The sequence below is a fragment of the Squalius cephalus genome, assembly GCF_949319135.1.
Source record: "Squalius cephalus genome assembly, chromosome: 18".
In the NCBI taxonomy this organism is placed as follows: domain Eukaryota; kingdom Metazoa; phylum Chordata; class Actinopteri; order Cypriniformes; family Leuciscidae; genus Squalius; species Squalius cephalus.
Genome location: NC_137139.1, coordinates 21,752,337 through 21,771,741, shown reverse-complemented (window position 1 = coordinate 21,771,741; position 19,405 = coordinate 21,752,337). Strand labels below are relative to the sequence as shown.

The window sequence follows — 19,405 nt, the reverse complement described above, 5'->3', positions numbered from 1 at the left end:
AACACTAACAAAGACATAATCACTGCAGTAAGACCATTTAGCACATTACAAATACGTTTGAACTGATGGATTCAGTGTTCAGCAAGGTCTTGAAAGATACTATAACATTTCTGTACATAGTGAAACACTATACCACTAAATGACCATTACATGTACTGTAGATCTTGCTGAACAGAACACAGATTTGCATGCATGTGACGATATACAGCAGAGGACATACGTAAACATGTTAGCTTAACAGCACAGTGCAAAGATACAGCGGACAAACAGCTTCACATGCAACAGACATGACAAGGAAAAGATTTCATTCCACCAACAATTATACTAGCAAAATAATATTAAGTTTTGTGCCATTCAAAGTTCAGTTTGTAATAATATTAGACATCTACAAACTATCACCACCATCATGTGGTTCTTTGTTCTGTGCTATAAAAACAGCCAAATAAGGCCACAGTTTAAGGCTAAATATCTTATATTGCTTTCAAACAGTGACAAAGTTTCATAAACTATATAATTAGCAATGCAAAAAAAGCAATATTCAGTACAAGACTACATTTGGCCACATAAGCTTCAGCACTGTAGCGTTGTGCAAAATGTAGCACAGCTAAAGCAATTGAGCTGACGGTAAAAAGGCAGACAGGAGCAAAGCGAGATAAAGCTCCATGATGCCTTTCTTACCCTCCAATTATTTTGTGCTCAAATTTACTCAGATTAATCCCCTGTTCTGCTGGAAAGGTAGAACAAACAGTCATGGGGGAGAAGATGAGAGTTAGCAGATAACAAACCAAGTGAAACATAACAAGGACTGTTACACAGGCCAAATCTCTCTGGACAATATGACAAATAAAAAGACCCATGATAAGAACATTCTTTTAACAGCCTGAACATATATTAATATTACATCAAATCAGCATTTTATATTATATTATATTATATTTATTATATACTAATGCATTTTCAGTTCATTTGTCATAATTCCCTTAAGAAAGATTTGACCTGTCCCTGTTTCAGATCTGTGAACAGCTACAGCTTGTGTTTCTCACTATTCTGTTGTGCTTGGGTTAGTAGAGGATGCTGGGTAACCATAGTGACAGAGTGGGTCATGCGAGTGGTGGGGGTATGCATGCACTTTGCGACTGGTAAGAGAACGGGACAACCTGCGGCATTAGGGGCAGTTTTTGGGGGGGTTTGGGGGGCTAGCAGATGGACTCGTCGAAGAGGTTGGTATCGCAGAAGAAGCGCGAGCCCCGTTTGGCCGTGCGGGCTGTGAAGGGCACACTCTTCAGCACTGAGGGAGGGAGGGAGGGAAGGAGGTCAGAGACAGAACCTTATATATGAGTGTTCCGAAAAAAGAAACCATTCGTTTTGATCTTTGCAACTTCCTGGATTTTTTTGTGCAATATGTTCTCAATCTTATTTAACAGCCATAGCAAACTTATTTCAACTTATGACAGGCAAAAAATGATCTTTGTCTCTGTTAATTAATGTCTCTTTGCTTGCCGCCTTTTGGTTGTATATTTGGTCTTGTATGATCAAGCACACAAGACATCATAAAATCTTCTACACTACCATTCACAGGGATCAGTGAGGGGTTTTTTTCCAGGAAATGTACACTTATTTAGCAAGGATGCATAAAATTTATCAAAAAATGACAGCAAAAAAGATTGCTATTTCAAATAGTCTATTCGGTTTATCAAAAAATTCTGAAAAAGGTATCACACTTTCCATAAAAAATATTAAGTATTTTCAGCACTGATAATAATAAGAAATATTTCTTGAGCAGCAAATCAGAAGGATTATGTGACACTGAAGACTGGAGTAATGATGTTGAAAATGCAGCTTCGCCATCACAGGAATAAATGACATTTTAAAATATAGAAAAAAAATTATATTTCACAAAATTACTGTTTTTACTGTATTTTTGATCAATTAAATGAAGCCTTGGGAGAGACTTCTTTTAAAAACATGAATAAAATCTAACAGATCCCAAACTTTTGAACAGTACTATATACCTCATATACAGGAATTTGGGGGTTTTAAGGAAAAACTAGTCTGTTAATTAATAATTAACCCAGGCACAGGAAGCATAGTAAACTTTTGGAATAAACCATTAAACCACACACATGTTAAAGTTATGCTAAAACTCCTTGAAAGTTAAGCAGTATTACATATTAAATCCTGATTTCTTTGTGACTGGAGTGACAGGAGAGGAAAAAGTGACTATTCTTCATTCTATCAATAATATCTATGGCTTCATAAGTCTGGAGCATTGTTTATGAAATGTAAAAGTAGCAATTTTAGAACTTTGCGGAACAAGTCCTCAACCTACAAAGATCCATTTTTGGCTGTTTGTTTTAGAATTGTAGCATCAAAATCCTCACAAAAGTGTTTGCCAAAAAAGTGCCAATTCTGTGGTTCATAATTAGATAAATATAAATAGCCTTGTCTGAGAACATTGTGTTAATAATAGATAATGATTATTTTTGTTTTTTTTGTTAAAAACAATGAATTTAAGGGTGTTATATCTTCCTGTACAGTTTCTGCAATATCTCGTATAGGCATCCTCTATGATTTCTTTACATAATTTAGAAAGAGAAGAGCTTAATTAATACACCATATAATTAACTCTGAAGATCCCTGAGAGTTGATTCAAATTCCATTGTTTTTAACTGATGTGCACTTGTAAAGTGTGCTGATCGAGCTGTAAGGGCTGTTGTTTAACATAACAGAGTGTACATTGCTGATGCGGAGAGCAGTGGACCACCACAGTGATTCTGGACCCCTGGCTGATGGGTATTGCAGTCCTGCCTAGCCCACCTGTGATAATGTCTTCAATGGTGCCATCTTTGCCCTCATATACAGGCCGGTGGTCCTTGGCCTGTCTGCGCCGGAGCTCTGCGATCAAATCCTGCTGCTGCAGTTTCTTCTTTTGAGCCTGGACCTGCATTGAGGAAACAAGACATATATTCACCACTTTAAATATTTAAAAGAATCAGGGGCAAATTCAAGTTGTTGTTTTTTTTGTTTTTTTGTTTGTAACAAAAACCAGAAGCACCATTAACCAATTGCATAAATATAATGTTGAAAATGTCCTTAAAGGGATAGTTCACCCAAAAATAAAAATTCTGTCATCATTTACTGACCCTTCAGTTGTTCCAAAGAATTTCTCTCTTCTGCTGAACACAAAAAAAAAGATATTTAGAAGAATATGGGTGACCAAACATTTGGACCCCGTTGACTTCTATAGAATTCTTTTTTTTTTTTTTTCTATACTCTGGAAGTCAATGGGGCCCATCAACTGTTTGGTTACCCATATTCTTCAAAATATCTTTTTTTGTGTTCAGCAGGGAAAAAAAGTAATTCATACAGGTTTGGAACAACTTGAGGGTGAGTAAATGATGAAAGAATTAAAAATTTTGTGCGACCTATTCCTTTAACTAAGATACTAAATGGTTTAGAAATATCTTTCATTGTAAGTTCATGTAAAGACCCCCTGTGGTGAAAATCAAGTTTTTAATGTTGTTTATATGTCTATGTGGTTTTTAATATGCTTTAAGACAAACCATGTGCAGAGTCATAAGTCAACACCATTGCTGAGTATTTTCTCTTTAAAACTGCAGTGAAAAAAGAATGCTGAAATCGCTGGTGTTTCTGGCGTCACAAACTACCATGTAACCAATCACGTCAACGTGGGGACGAGCTTTAGCATATCCTTAACTGCGGTCTCGAGAGAAGCCAGGTTATCCCGGTATATTTTTCTGTTGATATGAAAAATCAGGTACATTTAGCAATATAGCGGGTGAATTATGTATGTGATGTATTTTACAATGTTATGATAAACTAAATGCCTTTCTCCGCTGACGTTCTAAGTTGTTCAAAGCCTTTCTAAGGATGCTGATTGTTAGAAGGCAGCTGTCTGACTCTAAGATGGCGACCGGGAACATGGTTTGTGTAACATTAGCAACACATTATTAGCTGTTTGATAACGTAGTCAAGCAAAATGATAATCATATTAATTACCGTTGTAGAGAGCGATACCTAAAACGCATTACCATTCTGATAAATCAACTTGTATACGAGTTGAACGAGTGGGTCTCTGAGCTGGTGTGAGTGAGTGGAGGCGGGGCTAATTTGCATAATCATGAATGCATGTATACTAAATGAAGCGAGGGTGTAGAGTTACAGGGGGACTTCAAATAATGTTAACAAATGGAACCCTATTGTAAAATATTACCAAGCTTTTAAATTCTAGTATGATAAACAATTTAAGGGATATTTTAGTTATTTTTCACGGGTTCAGATTTCACCTTGGGGTCGTGCTGTTTGGCCTCCTGTGCTAGTAGCTTTTCTCTCATGGCTTCCTCTTGCTTCTTCTTCAGTTCGTTTTCCTCCACAGCCTCCTGCAGAAAACAACAGTTCCGGTAGAGATGTGAGTGTGATCCGGACCCTGACACTGCACAAAACACAGGCCACGACCTCACATCTAAACAATCACAGCAACCTCTGAGAAGGGATATGAATATGGACGCACACAAGCACACAGAGATCTTGGAGCTTTTTGCGGTTCCTCATGTAGACTCATAAATCCACCAGCAGAACAATGTGAGGAAGAGGTGTGTGTATGCGTGTGTGTCCGGGTTAAAGGCGGTGAAGGTAAGCCCAGTCTAAACAGAGCAGCTGCCCTTAAATCTCAGCCCAGCTGCCCCTTCCTGTTATTCACCCTCTACTAACGTCTGCTACTCCACCCCAGCGCTCTGACGCTGACACTTCAACAGGGAAGACACTCAAACTGGGATGGCCAAAGGATATAAACACACATAGAAAATGTGTGTCCATTCAGGGTTTCAACCTACAACCCTTCAGTTAGCAGGCCAGATCTTTCACCACTTCATGTTTACTAAACACGCCAGGTAGCAGATCATGTGGACTATTCCTTCCTGTCCTCAATGACTTGAAAGCAGGTCGGGTTCACCTTCCCCCCTGAGGCTTAGAAATTAAAAGTCTCTTCCTGACCTGATGACTATACAGAACCACAAATGTGTTTTCTCCTAGTCAGAATATGAAGATTCATTATCCGTTAGTGTGCTGTGCCTAGAACTGCTGAGTGAATAACTGAATGGATTACCTTGTAGGCTCTGATGAACCGTACAAACACTGGGAAGAAGACAGAGGGCGGCGTGGTCTTAGGACTCTCCCCAAAGTAATTCACCACATTGTTGAAGGCCTCCTGTAAGTGGATACAATGTGAGATTGAAATAATCTGGTACTGTTTAATTATTGCCAGAAAGTGTTTTCTAAAAGACAGAAAGGACACCTCAGCAGTCTTGGCATCTTTCTGTAGTTTGTCCAGCTGTGTATCGCTGGTCTGGTGGAAGCTCTTGAGTATGGCGTGGTCGTGCAGACTGCACTCTCTCCTGACCAGATCCATGCCCTTACCGAGCTCCTTAACATCCAACAACACGTTCTCCAGGGACACTGTCACCGAAGATTTGAAATGAATGTAGTTACAGTTAAAACGGAAATAAATCCAAATAAATTAATATAATTGCTATATAGTAGATTTTCCAGTTAATTTTTCAGTGTGGATCACCCATTAAGATAATCATACACAGAACTTAAAGGTATTTCCATAAACATTACATAGCATTTGTACTCATTGTTTAAAATGGTACCTATAGAAATGTAGGTGTCACTTCACAATGAATGTTAATTTTTTAACATTAGTTAATGCTTTAGGTATCATTAACTGACAATGAAATTTTACAGCATTTATCAATCTAGGTTATTGGTAATGTCTGCATATACTAATGACATTTTTAACATTTCAGGTTGCATTAATTATTCATTATTACTGTGTTATGAATGAATATGAAGTAACAACGAACAATAATATATTTATAAACTAACATTAATGTAGATGAATAAATTCGATAAAAATGACTTCAATGTATTAAACCTTATTGGACAAATTTATTCATCCACTACAATTCAAAAGTTTAGGGTCAGTAAGATTTTTTCTAAAAAGAAATTAATACATTTATTCAGCAATATAAATTGATCATATAATGTAAATACAATTATAATGTATAAAAGATACTGTTCTTTTGATATTTCTATTCAGCTAAAATCCTAAAAATGTGTATCACGTTTCAACAAAAATATTAAGTAGCAGATAAATGTTTCGTGAGTACCAAATCAGCATATTCAAATGATTTCTGAAGGGTCATGAGAGACACTGAAGACTGGAGTAATGATGCTGAAAATACAGCTTTGCCATCACAGGAATAAATTACATTTAAAAATATATTGAAATAGAAAACATTTATATTGTATTTTGATCAAATGAATGATCTTATGCTTGGTGAGCATAAGAGGCTTCTTTCAAAAACATGAAAAAAATACTGACCCCAAGCTTTTGAACGGTAGTGTATTTTTCACTATATTTAATAAATTAATAAATAATTTATTTTACTCAATGCTCTAATTTACCCCAAAACGCTTCTAAATGGAGCCAAACAAAGCAATAATGAATTTCCTTTGTTGTGTAACTTTCTTTGAATTGCCATTCTGTACAATTCCATTTTTTGTATTTCTAATTGAAATACCAATTCAACATCCAAAGTGACATGGTCAATTCAATTCAAATTCCAACCCTGTAGGACACAGACCTGCAGCAGCTTTATCCACAAAGTGCAGTTCATTGTAGAAGGTAGCCAGTTCAGGATATTTCTCTTTGACGACCAGAGCAATGTAGTGGAGCAGTGTCATCTTCCTGTCAGTAGACTTAGTATCTAGCAGCTGAGAGAGAACAACAACAGCATGAGTGAGAACAGCACTGTGATTTAACTACACCATCATGTAGAAAGCCACTTCTACAACCAAGCTCACCAGATCCAGACTCTGAAGTTTGAAACCATACACTGAGCCTCTTTTACTACTGTTCATGTAGTTGCCCACAGCCAGAATGATCTGTGTGGAGACGAAAAAAACAGACAGTTAAGCATAACTCTAGACAAATTTCAGATGATCTTGAGCATTTATAATGAACAAGACAAGTAGACATTTACCTCAAGAATCTTCTTTAACTTTTGAGAAGACTTCACTGAAGCTGATGCCGCGATGATGGCATTGAGTTGCTGTGGATGTCAAAGAGTTAAAGAGATGTCAATTCATGATTTGATCAAGCTGACCATGATATTGGCAAGAATGCGTTTCTAGATAAACATCTTTTGTTGGTCCAGGAATAAAATGGTCAAACAAACTTTACCACAAGCCTAACAACTCTAAAATCAGAGAGTAATGACAGGTTGATAAGTCTACGCCTGTGCCTACGCCTAAAATGTAAATACTGAATTCAAATGCTGTTCCACAAACAACAAGGATGTCGATAAAAAAAAATAAAAAACAAAAAAATCCATTTAAAAAGATTCCCAGCTTTCCATTTGTTGACCATCATAGTTGCTCACCGGGGTCAGCATGTTGACATTATCACTGAAGTTGCCCACAAACGTGATGATGCTCATTCTCTGAGTGAGCCGCTCAATCTTGCTGAAGAAGAGCATGAAGCGGTCTTCCTCTGCAAGCTGGTCCAGAGGTCTCCTCTCCCGCTCGTACTGACGCAGTAGTTTGCTCTCGGCATCCGTGGGCAGGAACCGCATCAGGCATTCCACAAAGTCCACCGGCAGGGCCTTCAGATCAAACCTGCAACATGGAAATTGCATCATATTCATCTCAGATGAGATTATTGAGAAGATGAAGACACAATATGACGAAAATCTTGAGTATGTGCGTACGTTTGAATGGCTTTGCAAATCTCCTCTGTGGTCTTGTTGGCCTTGCGCAGAGTGATGGCCAAGTTCTTCGAGCGATTGGCATCAAGTAGCTGCACTTTATTAATGGCCTTCTGGGAAACCTTGCTCTTTGAGCATGACAGATCCACCACAGGACCCTGGGCTTTAGTCTTGAACAGCTCCTCAAACTTCTCCAGATCTAACTCCTACACGACAGAACAAAAGCACTTAGGATGAGTGGAGAGTTTCAAGGAACACACTCAAAATATGTGCAAATCTGATTCACGCTCAATATTACCTCAAGCACACGCTCATCATCGATCTCGTTGAAGACGGTGCCATTTATCTGGTTGGGTTTCAGTGCAGCCCAGTTGAAGACAGGAAGGCGGAACTTGGTTTTTATGGGTTTCTTGATGCGTATGGCTATGAGAGATGAAGAAACATAAGGGTCATGCAATACCTTAACTAACTTAGAATATATATGTATATATAATTGTGTATGACAAGATCATGAGCGATTTGTCACTCACTTTGATCTTTTTTTGTCAACAAATTGGAGCCAAGATACTTTAGTGCAGTTTTCTTATTACTATTTTTAATGATGTATTACCTGATAAGCCAACACTAAGGATGACTGATGGTGATGATCCGGGCAGAGGTGGAGGAGGTGGAGGAGGAATAGGAACACACTCGACTATAAAACAAGAGAGATTTTATAAATTAGCATGTGTTTATTTTCAGTTTTACTCTTAAAAACGGTTCCTATACAGTCAGAAGCTTAATGGATATTTAGTTAGTTCCAGTCCAGCTGCTTCCTCAGCAGAAACCGCTCCTTAGCTAAAGGAAACACCCTTAGCTTTTCCTTTTCCTGCTAAGCATGCAATGACTTGTATATTTGAAGGTCTGTAGCTCAGAGGGAAACAGCGTGCACAGCTTTGCCTTGTTTTTCTGTTTATCTTACTCTACAATAACTCTAATAAAGTCTCCATAATCTGGAGCTTTAAGGGAATCCCTACATACCCGCTTTCCACTGACAGTGGGCTTGCGCTGGTGCCAAATCAAATATTTTCCCTGTCTGCCTAAAATCAAATGATTTATTTTATGTTATGTTATTTATATACACTACCGTTAAGTAAGATTTGTTTTAATTACTTTTATTCAGCAAGGATGAATTAAATTGATCGTAAGTGACAGTAATTAAAGTAATTTAAACATTTATAATATTACAAAAGATTTCTATTTCAAATAAATGCTGCTATTTCAAATAAATATGACTGTTTTTACTATATTTTTGATCAAATAAATGCATCTCCCTCTCTATCCCTCTTATGGAAGGTTTATACTGCAAATCTTTTGTCACATAAAATCTGCTTTGAGTCTCCAAGAGCACCCCCATGAAGATCTTTGATAGCTTATTGCATAATGAATATATGTGACACATGATAAAGTGAATTTCATATGCAGAACACACATTCACCCTATTGTTTTTCCTGGCTATTCTCTGAGTACCTTCTGAAGGGAGCGGTGGGGCAGGTGGAGGTGGTGGTGGTGGCGGCGGGGCTGGAGAAACAGCTTCAATAGGAGCGAATGAAGTGACACCCGGACCTCCAGTCCCACTCATGCTTGCAGTAAGTGAGTTCAGGTCTCTCAGAGGAGCTCCAGCTGCTGCTCCACCACCCAGAGCCTCGATGGCAATGTCCCCATCAGGCTGCTTGCGTAAACGGATGGTGCCCTGCTGCTCCAGCTCCAGCAGCCGCTTCTCGATGTTGTTGTGCCTCTGGAAGGCAGCGTCCTTCTCCTGGATCATCCGCCGCAGTGTGTGCACCTGTGTGCTGGCGGACTCATACGTCTCCTGGATAACCATGGGAAGGAAAGAAGAGCAGTCAAGAGTCATACATACAACATATGTAATTTCCCCAAAAAATACTATGGTGGATAGATGGTTGTCAGTCCTGTTTTGAGTACTAAATATGGTTCCGTTCATGCACATTCTGTTTGGTTATGACTCAAAGTGAGTCATAAAAACCAGGGGCCGGTTTCACAAAGCTATTTTAGACCAGTCTATAGTGTTAGACAAGTCTAAAATTTGCTCATAGACTAGTCTAATGCAAGTTAGACTGTTTCACAAAAATAAAGACAGACTTAATTTAGACCAAAAAAATTAGACACCTTACCCCCAGGCTAACTTAGGTCTAAGACTCTGTTACCTTGGCAACCAGCAGTAACAATCAGTTACAAACTGCCAAAAGAAAAGGGAAAATGGCTCATAATTTAAAAATTTCTTCCAGTTATTACATTCCCAAGTAAAATGTCCTTGTAACTGTTAGGGCCGTTACATAGTCAACGCGAGCAACGATCGACGCGCTCCCTTTTCATAGTCTGAGCAGTGGACGCAAGCGTCACGGGCGATGCGTGAAATGCAATACACCGCTCACGCAACTGGGGGTAGTGGAGTCATAGCTCTGAACGCCCGTCTATTTCGCTTCAAACGCTCGCTTTATACGCGCGTCCTATTCGCCTTGGACGCGTGAATGGATTCAAAATGTTCAAGCGTCGAACTAGACGCGATAGACGCGAATTTGACGCTCTATTCGTGTTTGGTGTGAATGCTGCATAATAACAGGCTGCGATGTCAAGATTGCAATGCTGAAGTGTGTGTGTGTGTGTGTGTGTGTGTGTCAGAGAGGGAGAGGCACGGGCGCGATCGAACAGTGGAAACATAAAAACATACTCCGTCATTTATACTCCTCCAACAAACACATATTTTCTGCTGGGGTAAACTGCACTGAGCGGTTGAGTGCGCTTACTCGATCCGCCATGTTTTTTGTTTTGAAAAGTGTCTTATTTTACCCAGAATGCATTGCAGTGTAGTCCTACTTAAGATAGTCAGAGTCTTAAGTGCTTTGTGCAACGGTCTAATTTAGATGTCTATCTGAAGTCTGACTACCTACTATCTAAGCCATAGTCAAAGTCTATCTTTGTGAAACCGGCCCCTGTTTGGATGATACTGTATGTGATACTATATTTTGATATATAAACATCTTTTTAACATTTTCGGGGGTTCTCAGAAGTGAACGTTGTTATAGTTGGGTAAACTTCTGTAATTATGAACTGAAACTACAACAAATATAATTTTTGCGTTTCCATTGCCCCATAGCAAAGGAAAAATTCCACTATTCATGAAACAGCATTTTTATGACTTTCAAAAAAAGGTAAAAATATCAAGAGATTAAGTTGGTCAGAATCCATCAATACAATACTCAACTTTGCTTTACAATGTTAATAACTGAAAAGGGTCCACTGAACTAAATGATTATCATAATTATTTGCCATGGTATTTTCTTTGACAGCACTTTAAAGAATACCCTATTAGTAGATATCCAAATCTCAATCTCTCCATATATATATATATATATAGAGAGAGAGAGAGAGAGAGAGAGAGAGAGAGAGAGAGAGAGAGAGAGAGAGAGAGAGAATTTACATGACATCATAAGTAACTATGAATTAAAGTAAATCAAAGTGTGAGTGATATACTGTAAGAACATATTTATATTAAGATGCTAATCAGCATACCAGCATATAAAAAACGTGGTTGTACCATTGTAAACGTCCAAAAAAAAAACAGTATTTTATTACATTAAATCATGGTATGTTTTTAAACATTTATATATCTAGTAACCAGACCATGCAAAAGCTACAAATGATGAATAATCAGTCCTTACTAATGACAAATTCTTGATTAAATTTGTCATCATCATTACTATTACTTATTCATATTATAAGTTATACTTTTATGTATAAATTAATAATTCTATGAGCTATTTGCATGTCAAGCTCATGAGTGAAAGTGATTTAAGTGATTGAGAGCGATTAATGGTGGCCTACCTTTATGGCTAACAATTCCTTGTCTTTGTGTAACAGCTTTTTCTCCAGGTCTGCTACCTTCATCATGGTCTCATTTTCAACATCTAGAAGCTTCTCTGTCACCTAGAACAAAAAGAAAGGGAGCAAACATGACAGCGTGAGAGGTGGTGAAACAAACATGAGAGGAGAGAGGCAGTTCAGAACATCTATCCCATACCCTTTTAAGCTTTCTTCCGTGTCTCTCACTCTCTAACAGATCAATAAAGATAATTTCCCAGCAGTATGACACAGCAGATGAGGCAGCATCACTTTCACTTTCACAGTGGAGATTACACACATAGTGGAATATTTGGGGAATTCTGTCCCCCACCCCCAGCGAGAGCAAAGGGATTGTTGTGTGATTCTCTGTTCATTTCATGACCTTTGCCATGAGCATAACATAGTCCAGCAGAAAGGCCCACTACTGAGTCAAGATCAGAGGAACAATCTGAGGTTTGTTTTCACACTGTCTGCATTCTCAGATTTACAGCCCAGTATGTGCTAAACTAAGCACTTTTAGCCAAATCAGTCTGCAAGTCAGATTATAAATTATATTTTAAGATCCCTCTGCACCAAAAGTGAATGATTAAGCTGTGTGTGCTGCTTTATGTTGTGGTGGTGAATGATAGGGAATAACTCTGAATTCCCTGAACTCAGTGAACTCTGATAAGGGTGAAGTCATTAAGATAGATAGATAGATAGATAGATAGATAGATAGATAGATAGATAGATAGATAGATAGATAGATAGATAGATAGATAGATAGATAGATAGATTATTTAAAAAATAGTTTTATTTCTTATAATATAATCTGCTCTGCATAACTTTTAATGTAACCCAGTATGATTTTCTCATTTTAGTTGATAAATTGAGATCTTTCTGGTTCTAAAGATTCTCCATCACATTACATTTCTACTGGTAATTGTAACTAATATATCCCCCACAAGCAATTATATTTAGCTTAATTTGTGTTCACAGTGCACAAATTGGGATTCTTAAAAAAAGAAAAACATAAGACAGGAGTGCAGCTATTCTATTACCATTCTACACTTTTTTTTAATAATAATAACATTTAGCAATGGAAGGAAAGGGAGTATCTAATGGTTCTTACATGAGACAAATGCTCTTCCAGCTCATCCACTTTCTCCAGGGCCACATTCTTTGTTTCAGCGTCTTCCAACAAACCTCCGACATCAAACACGTTATCCAGGTAAGCCTGGATCTGCACTGACAACTTATCACTCTCTGTGTGCTTGGATTTCTGCGAGGAAACAGGGGATTTCATAATGTGGTTACTTTTTATAGTTTATAATTATTAAATAGTATTTCAAATAAAAAAGGCATCTACACACTAAACATATGACTTGCCCATTTAAACACTGAATAATTTTAGAGTATTTTGAACATTGACTGAATACCTCCAGGAAGTCATCAAGCCCCAGCTTAGTGAACTCATACTGCAGATGTACACGGAAGTTCATGTCCTCCACCGAATGGACCACAATATTGATGAACTGCATACAGGCCACCTGAGACACAAACACATTCATGTCTCGCACAAACAAACAGGTACAAAAATACCCAAGTGCTTTCATGCACCTACCATGAAGTCAATGTTCCCATCTTCACTACGGAAATACTCCATCAGCTTTTCAAAGCGGTGCTTCTCCTTACAAACCTGCAGATATTTTTATTTAGACAATCACAGAAACCGCTGAGTACAGTCAGATATTTCAAGTGTTAAATATGAAAAGTGATAGTTACAACTCTAATATCCTCACAAATAAACAACACTTTGAGAAGAACAAACATAACAGAAAAAAATATTGAGTTTTCTATTTCTCAAAACAGCAGGGTATGAGGTTATGGGGTTCAGAGAAGGTGAGATGGAGAATTCAGACCAGGAAAAAGTCAGACTTCTTTATAGACTTTATGGAAAAAGAGGGGGATCAAAAGGGCAAATGAGCAACGTTAGGCCTCATGTTTCACCATGGAAAAATGGAAACTTGCAGAATATGCTGCTATTAACAATACTACTAACTATTTAAAATACTTCAATCAGCTTCTTGCTTTGGTCAATAATGCCCTGCTGAATTAAATGTGGAACGTTTAATTCATTAGTCTAAATTCAAAGTTAGTTCTAACACAGACTCTTTGAAGACTAGTTCTGCCAGTCTGCAGGCAGCATATTATTTCAGTCTCTCTCACAGCATTGTTGTAACTGCTGTGTTGATTAGCTCTCCTACTTTCTCAGGATAGAGTTGGACAGTTACGGGGTAATTGGCCCGTTTCCGGTATTTAAATGACTAGGCAAACAAAACTGAGAGGTTGAGTGAACGGTTGAGTCTGCAGGCAATTCACTCCCCCCAAAACACAGATCTTTATCAAAGATGTGGGTTTAATGAAACGACTGGCTTAAAATGTGGTGTTTTCCCACAAATGCATTTGGGAAGCAAAAAAATATTCCCAGCTAATTGGCTTTGTATGTGCAAACTAAAACAAAACAACTTTTTTTAACATTTAATATAGCATCAGTGGTTATTGTAATACACATGCAGGTGTGTATATCCCAGGATCTACCTCTTTGAAGTTATCAAACGCTGAGAGGATGATTTCATGACCACCTCGCACCAAACATACAGCAGCCAGCAGCTCCAGGACCAGCGCCTTTGTTCTATAAGCAGAACAAAAGCATCAGTGAGCATTCAACTGGCCTAGAGTGGCAGAGCAGGATTCGCACAATAAGACGGGTAACATTACCAACTTGACAGATCATCACCCACCCACACCTGCTTAGATCTATCCTTCAGGGAGAACAGCAGCTTTGTGTCCATTGTTATACAATTTTCTAAATCAGAAATGTGATATCGCACTTTCATCTTGAGCCTCTCATAGGGGTCAGGTCTGATGTTGAGTATCAGTAATTGTAGGTGGGGTCATTTTTTCAGAGATGTTTTGAATGACACAATCCAAGAAAACATTTACAGCTGTGATTGAGTGATAGATTAGTGCACTGATTCATTGAGCTCAAGGAATGATGCTGTTCAAGATGTAAGAAAGGCTGGGGTTTTTCCATGCTTCAGTCTGAAATGATCTAAGCTTTCACTACAAATGCAGTTAGTCAGACTGACAGTAATCCGCTCTAAAGAGTTCATTCTTACCAAACAAATGCACTTCTCTAATCTCCAACTTCACAGCCTAATGAAAACTAAAGGCCACTGACAGTATTGCATTTAACAGGCTCCTCTGTTAGTTACCTACACTGTAAAAAAAAGTGTAAAAATGTTATGGTAAAAACCTGTTAATTGGTTAACGGTAAGATCCCATATTCTATACAACGAAAAAGTTTAATAGATCTAATGAAACATTTTATGTAATTTTACAGTGAAATACTCCTAAATGTACAGATTTTGGAGGTGAAAAAGATCAAGTCATCTTATAATTTACAGTGAAACCATTAAGACATATTAAAAGCACACTATGCAGTTTTCGTTTTTCTCAAACAGCGACCCCTAGAGTCGCTGTGGAGTACTTGTATTTAACGTTACTGTCGTATATACCAGTCGCGCAGAGCCATCTCTGCACTCTTCTGACCATGTTTTCTTCGTTTTTTCCCATTTCATTGCCCTGATACTCGTTTTTTTTAACTTAAAACACATTCTGTGTAAATGTCCCTTAAAACTGTTAACCAATACCTTAATTCTTACCTTGAGTTCTTATTATTCAAACTGAGGGCGATTTCGTTGACCGCATGCGCGTGAGACATGACGAGATTGAAGCCATACTAGGGTGAGAAAGGAAAATGCAATGTGGTTTGAGTATAAAAAACATTTACCCCAATGCAATGGTTATTGAATAAAAATGTTGTGCTGCCTTTGTAAATTGGACAGACACTGATATGAAAAACAATATGGATTAGTTCTTGTGTTTGATAAGGTTTCATACTACTTTAAGAAGCAGTTTCAGAATGAGCAGACATCCCTGAGGTTTTTGTGACCAATCAGGTCTGTGCATCCTGTACCTGATAGTTCATGATAGCTCTGAGGCACATGATGCACACGTGTACATCATCCTTTTGACTGACTAATCTGGAGTTCTTGATGGTTTTGCTGTTGGCAGTTGAGCCATAGCTGTAATAAAAGGACACAGTTAGTAGTTCACAAGTGCAGTGTTTGATTTGACAGAACACACACACAAACAATCAATCATACACACCACATAAAGAAATACTCTCATTTGTGTGAGTTGTCTACCCTCAGGAAGTGTGGCTTTGGCTTAGTGAGCAAAATAATGCACGCATGCAACTCCTAGTTTCGTGCAAAGCACTAATGTTCCTATCATAGCATGAGCATTCTTATTACCAGAGAAGTGAGACAGGAAGCTAACTGTGACAAGTCAGGAACAATAGTTGACACTTTCCTCAAATAAGGTTGAATTACTCATGAAACAATGCAAAAAGAGGCTAAAAGTTTTTGATGTGAAAACTATTATATTTATTATAGTAATTATCCAACATAAAATTAACCTAGGATGAGTAGCTAGTTTAAAACACATCAAATGGTTATATTAAAATCCTGTATTAAAATGGTTGTATTAAAAAAAAATCATATTTGATACATCAGGACTTTATGGCTCAAAATGATAATTTGGAACGCATTCTTAAGGAGGGAAAAAAAACACCTCAGTTTTATTCAGAGGTCCAAACTGAGCAAAAATATGCAAATAGGGCCAGTTGCTGATATTAATATGACCAAAATGTAGATGAAATTCTGATAATTATAATGTAAATCAATAAGATCTTTAAAGCAGTATAGCAGACTACTCAAGATCCATATAAATATCGGTTATCACTCTATATCTCCCAATTATATTACTAACAATAAGAAAGATCATAAAAAAATCGTATGTTTACTTTATAGAAATCAGTAAATATTTCACAGCAAAAACACACATATACCATGACCTGAAGATGGACGTTTTTTTAAATGATACTAAAAGGCCTTTTTACTTTCTAAAAAAGTATAAACTATTAATCACATGACAGAAGGCATGAAGTAGATTGAGTTTTGATCATGTTGATAATTTAGAGGCCTTAGAAATTTGCATGTCAAATATTTGGGTTGGCTTTATAGGGTTTTTTTTGGGGGGGTGGGGGGGGGGGTACTTTGAGGCTCTTTTTACCCTGTTCTTGGAAAGTGCCAGTTCTTCACATTTCTCCAAACTACATTTACTATTACCAGCAGCCTGAATCAAACCAATGCAAGTTATCACATAAGCGAACATTCAGTCGTTTTAAAGCGAGGCAAAGCTTAGCAAGCACAAGCAGGCCAGTACATACCGGAGGACGGATTGCCGCGCAGAGCGCACCAGCGTATTGCAGCCGTTCTGGTGCAGATCCTCAATGGACCTGCTCCAGGACTTAGCCTTGTCCAGCGAAAAGTCCTCGCCAATCTCCAGCCCTTCAAAATCCAACCTGAGCCGCATACACAGGGAACCGCACAGAGCGGGGGTAAGGGTGGGGAGGGTTAGCAACAGAGCTCAGTAACAGGGGGTCCAGGGTTTTGCAGAGAGCCGCACAGGACCATCCAAGCACAATATAGCACAGCATAACAAAGCACAAAACAAAATGCAGCGCACCTACAACAGGGCCTTCAGCACCCTCATAATCATTAAACAACAGTGAATTCATCACGGTCCTTATCTACAGCAGAAGCCTGGCTTCTTGTTGGGATCTTTTAAATGTCCTAAAGACGGTGCATGGATTGGCGTGTTGTGAAGTTGACTGTGGTTGGTTGCTTTTAGGTTGTGTCACTTACATGACGGCACACTGGGCGAAGGAGAGATACTCCACCAGGATGTCCAGGCCTCTGTTCTCATCATTGAGGAACTCACGAACCCACCTGCCACATTAAAGAAACAGATGATGTTAACATCCTACTGAAATCAAACACTCTCTATACACTACCATTCAAAAGTTTGGGGTCAGTAAGAAATATTTACTTTTATTCTGCAAGGATCTAATAAAATCGATCAAAAGTGACAGTAAAGACATTTCGAATATAACAAAATATTTCTATTTCAAATAAATGCTGTTCTTTTGAACTTTCTATTCGTCAAACAACCCTGAAAAAATGTCTCACTCTTTCCACAAAAATATTACGCAGCACAATCATTTTCAACATTGATAATAAGAAATGTTTGTTGTGTATCTTTTTTACAGACCCCAAACTTCAACAAACAGATCATAATAACAAAGACTAAAAATATGAAAAAAACATGAAAGACAGAGACAAAGATTTTAAAAAGGAGTGAAGAAATAAAACAGTTATTTTTCTAGACTGTCAATATGACATCAAACTTAAACCTCAGACTGACGAGTGAAAATGGATTTATTGTTAATGATTCATCACTGGTGGATAACATCAAGCCCCTTTTTATTGTTAAATGTCCTATAGCATTAAATACACCATATTACAGAAGTAGCAAATGTTGTTTCATGTTGACTTTAAAATCAAGCTCAGAGTTGACTGGTTTGGCAAGACTAATATGGAAAGTCCAGAATAGAGGCTAGTTTTATATTTCCTTCATTTAGCTCCAGATTTCTAGGGGGAAACTTTAAGCAAAAGGAATTCCCACCATGCAGAGCAAAGGAACGTGGAGATCATAGCTTGAGAGAGGAGGTTAAATCTCTGACAGTGGGAGTGTTTAGACTGCCTCCCCTGAGCAAGCATTCATTTATATACACACATGCACTCTTTTTTTTCTGCCAGTCTCTCATTTTCATTCTTATTTTAACCTCTCAAACCCAAGCTGTAATGATTAGTTGAAATCTATCGCTATTGTTAAATGGCCATGGACGCACCAGAAAAAAAGCTACAGGACTCCCAAAAGAGCACAGGAAAGACAGACAAGAAAGTGGAACTGAGCAAGAAACAGACTTTTCAGATTGAAAAGGTGGTGGGGGCTCACTCGATCATCAGCTTCCTGTCTACCACCTCCCCCTCCCCGCTCCCCGCTCCCCTTTAGACTCTTTTCCTGTCCGGCCAGATGCTATTTCAGATTGTCTTGGCAAAGCAAGGAGTAGCACATCGGAAAGAGGCCAGGGATCGGACACATGCAATAAACAGTCCTCTGTTCCATTTCATCCAGCCCCAAAAAGTCAGTGAAAATGGCCTGCCTATTCTTTTCCTTTTGTTCTTAATGAGAAACACATTACCCCTAGCTCTTAATAATGCAGGAGAGGAGTGTATTGGTTATTTATGGCTCACACAGAAGACAAAGGAAGTAATTCAGAATCATATTTTACCAGTGTCTTCTGAGATTTTGCTCACATTCTATGTGAGTGTGTATGATTGTTCAGGAAGATACTTTGAAACAGTAGTTTAACAGCTACTCAATATATAGTAATTAAAATGACCGCCTTTTACACTTTAAGAAGTAGTTAGCTGTCACAAGATTGAGGAGGAGAGTCCAAAAAGGGTCCTTTAATGACAATAACCTCAGGTAACCAGTGAAGATTAAGGCAAAAGTAACAGTGTCTACATGCAAACATGAACAACCGACCACTAAAGGGTGAAACGGAGACACTTAAATACAAAGTGATAGTGAGATGATAATGAACAGGTGTGATGATTAGATGAGTCCATGACAACTGATGACTGGCGGGAAACCAAGACAAAGAAACATATGTGATTGAAGATAAATTAAAAGTC

General features: G+C 38.1%; 1 protein-coding gene across 8 annotated transcripts in view; it reads right to left on the bottom strand.

The window, feature by feature from the left end:
• The window catches only part of fmnl3 (formin-like 3), a 47,242-nt gene that overhangs the window by 2,372 nt on the left and 25,465 nt on the right, over positions 1-19,405 (bottom strand). Inside the window, exons 5-26 of one of the 8 annotated variants that reach the window (XM_079849085.1) lie at positions 17,510-17,593; positions 17,032-17,166; positions 15,715-15,823; positions 15,401-15,477; positions 14,274-14,367; positions 13,297-13,371; positions 13,112-13,222; positions 12,805-12,954; positions 11,676-11,777; positions 9,300-9,642; positions 8,401-8,484; positions 8,089-8,213; positions 7,794-7,996; positions 7,467-7,701; positions 7,068-7,136; positions 6,889-6,969; positions 6,669-6,798; positions 5,315-5,475; positions 5,126-5,227; positions 4,308-4,400; positions 2,818-2,941; positions 1,158-1,288 (exon numbers count right to left, since the gene is read on the bottom strand). In XM_079849085.1, coding sequence (XP_079705211.1) covers positions 1,197-1,288; positions 2,818-2,941; positions 4,308-4,400; positions 5,126-5,227; positions 5,315-5,475; positions 6,669-6,798; positions 6,889-6,969; positions 7,068-7,136; positions 7,467-7,701; positions 7,794-7,996; positions 8,089-8,213; positions 8,401-8,484; positions 9,300-9,642; positions 11,676-11,777; positions 12,805-12,954; positions 13,112-13,222; positions 13,297-13,371; positions 14,274-14,367; positions 15,401-15,477; positions 15,715-15,823; positions 17,032-17,166; positions 17,510-17,593 — 2,779 coding nt within the window. In that variant the 3' untranslated portion in view covers positions 1,158-1,196. Of the gene's footprint in view, positions 1-678; positions 728-1,157; positions 1,289-2,817; positions 2,942-4,307; positions 4,401-5,125; positions 5,228-5,314; positions 5,476-6,668; positions 6,799-6,888; positions 6,970-7,067; positions 7,137-7,466; positions 7,702-7,793; positions 7,997-8,088; positions 8,214-8,400; positions 8,485-9,299; positions 9,643-11,675; positions 11,778-12,804; positions 12,955-13,111; positions 13,223-13,296; positions 13,372-14,273; positions 14,368-15,400; positions 15,478-15,714; positions 15,824-17,031; positions 17,167-17,509; positions 17,594-19,405 lie in introns of all 8 variants that reach the window. The other 7 variants (XM_079849086.1, XM_079849087.1, XM_079849089.1 and 4 more) reach the window with 7 other exon arrangements.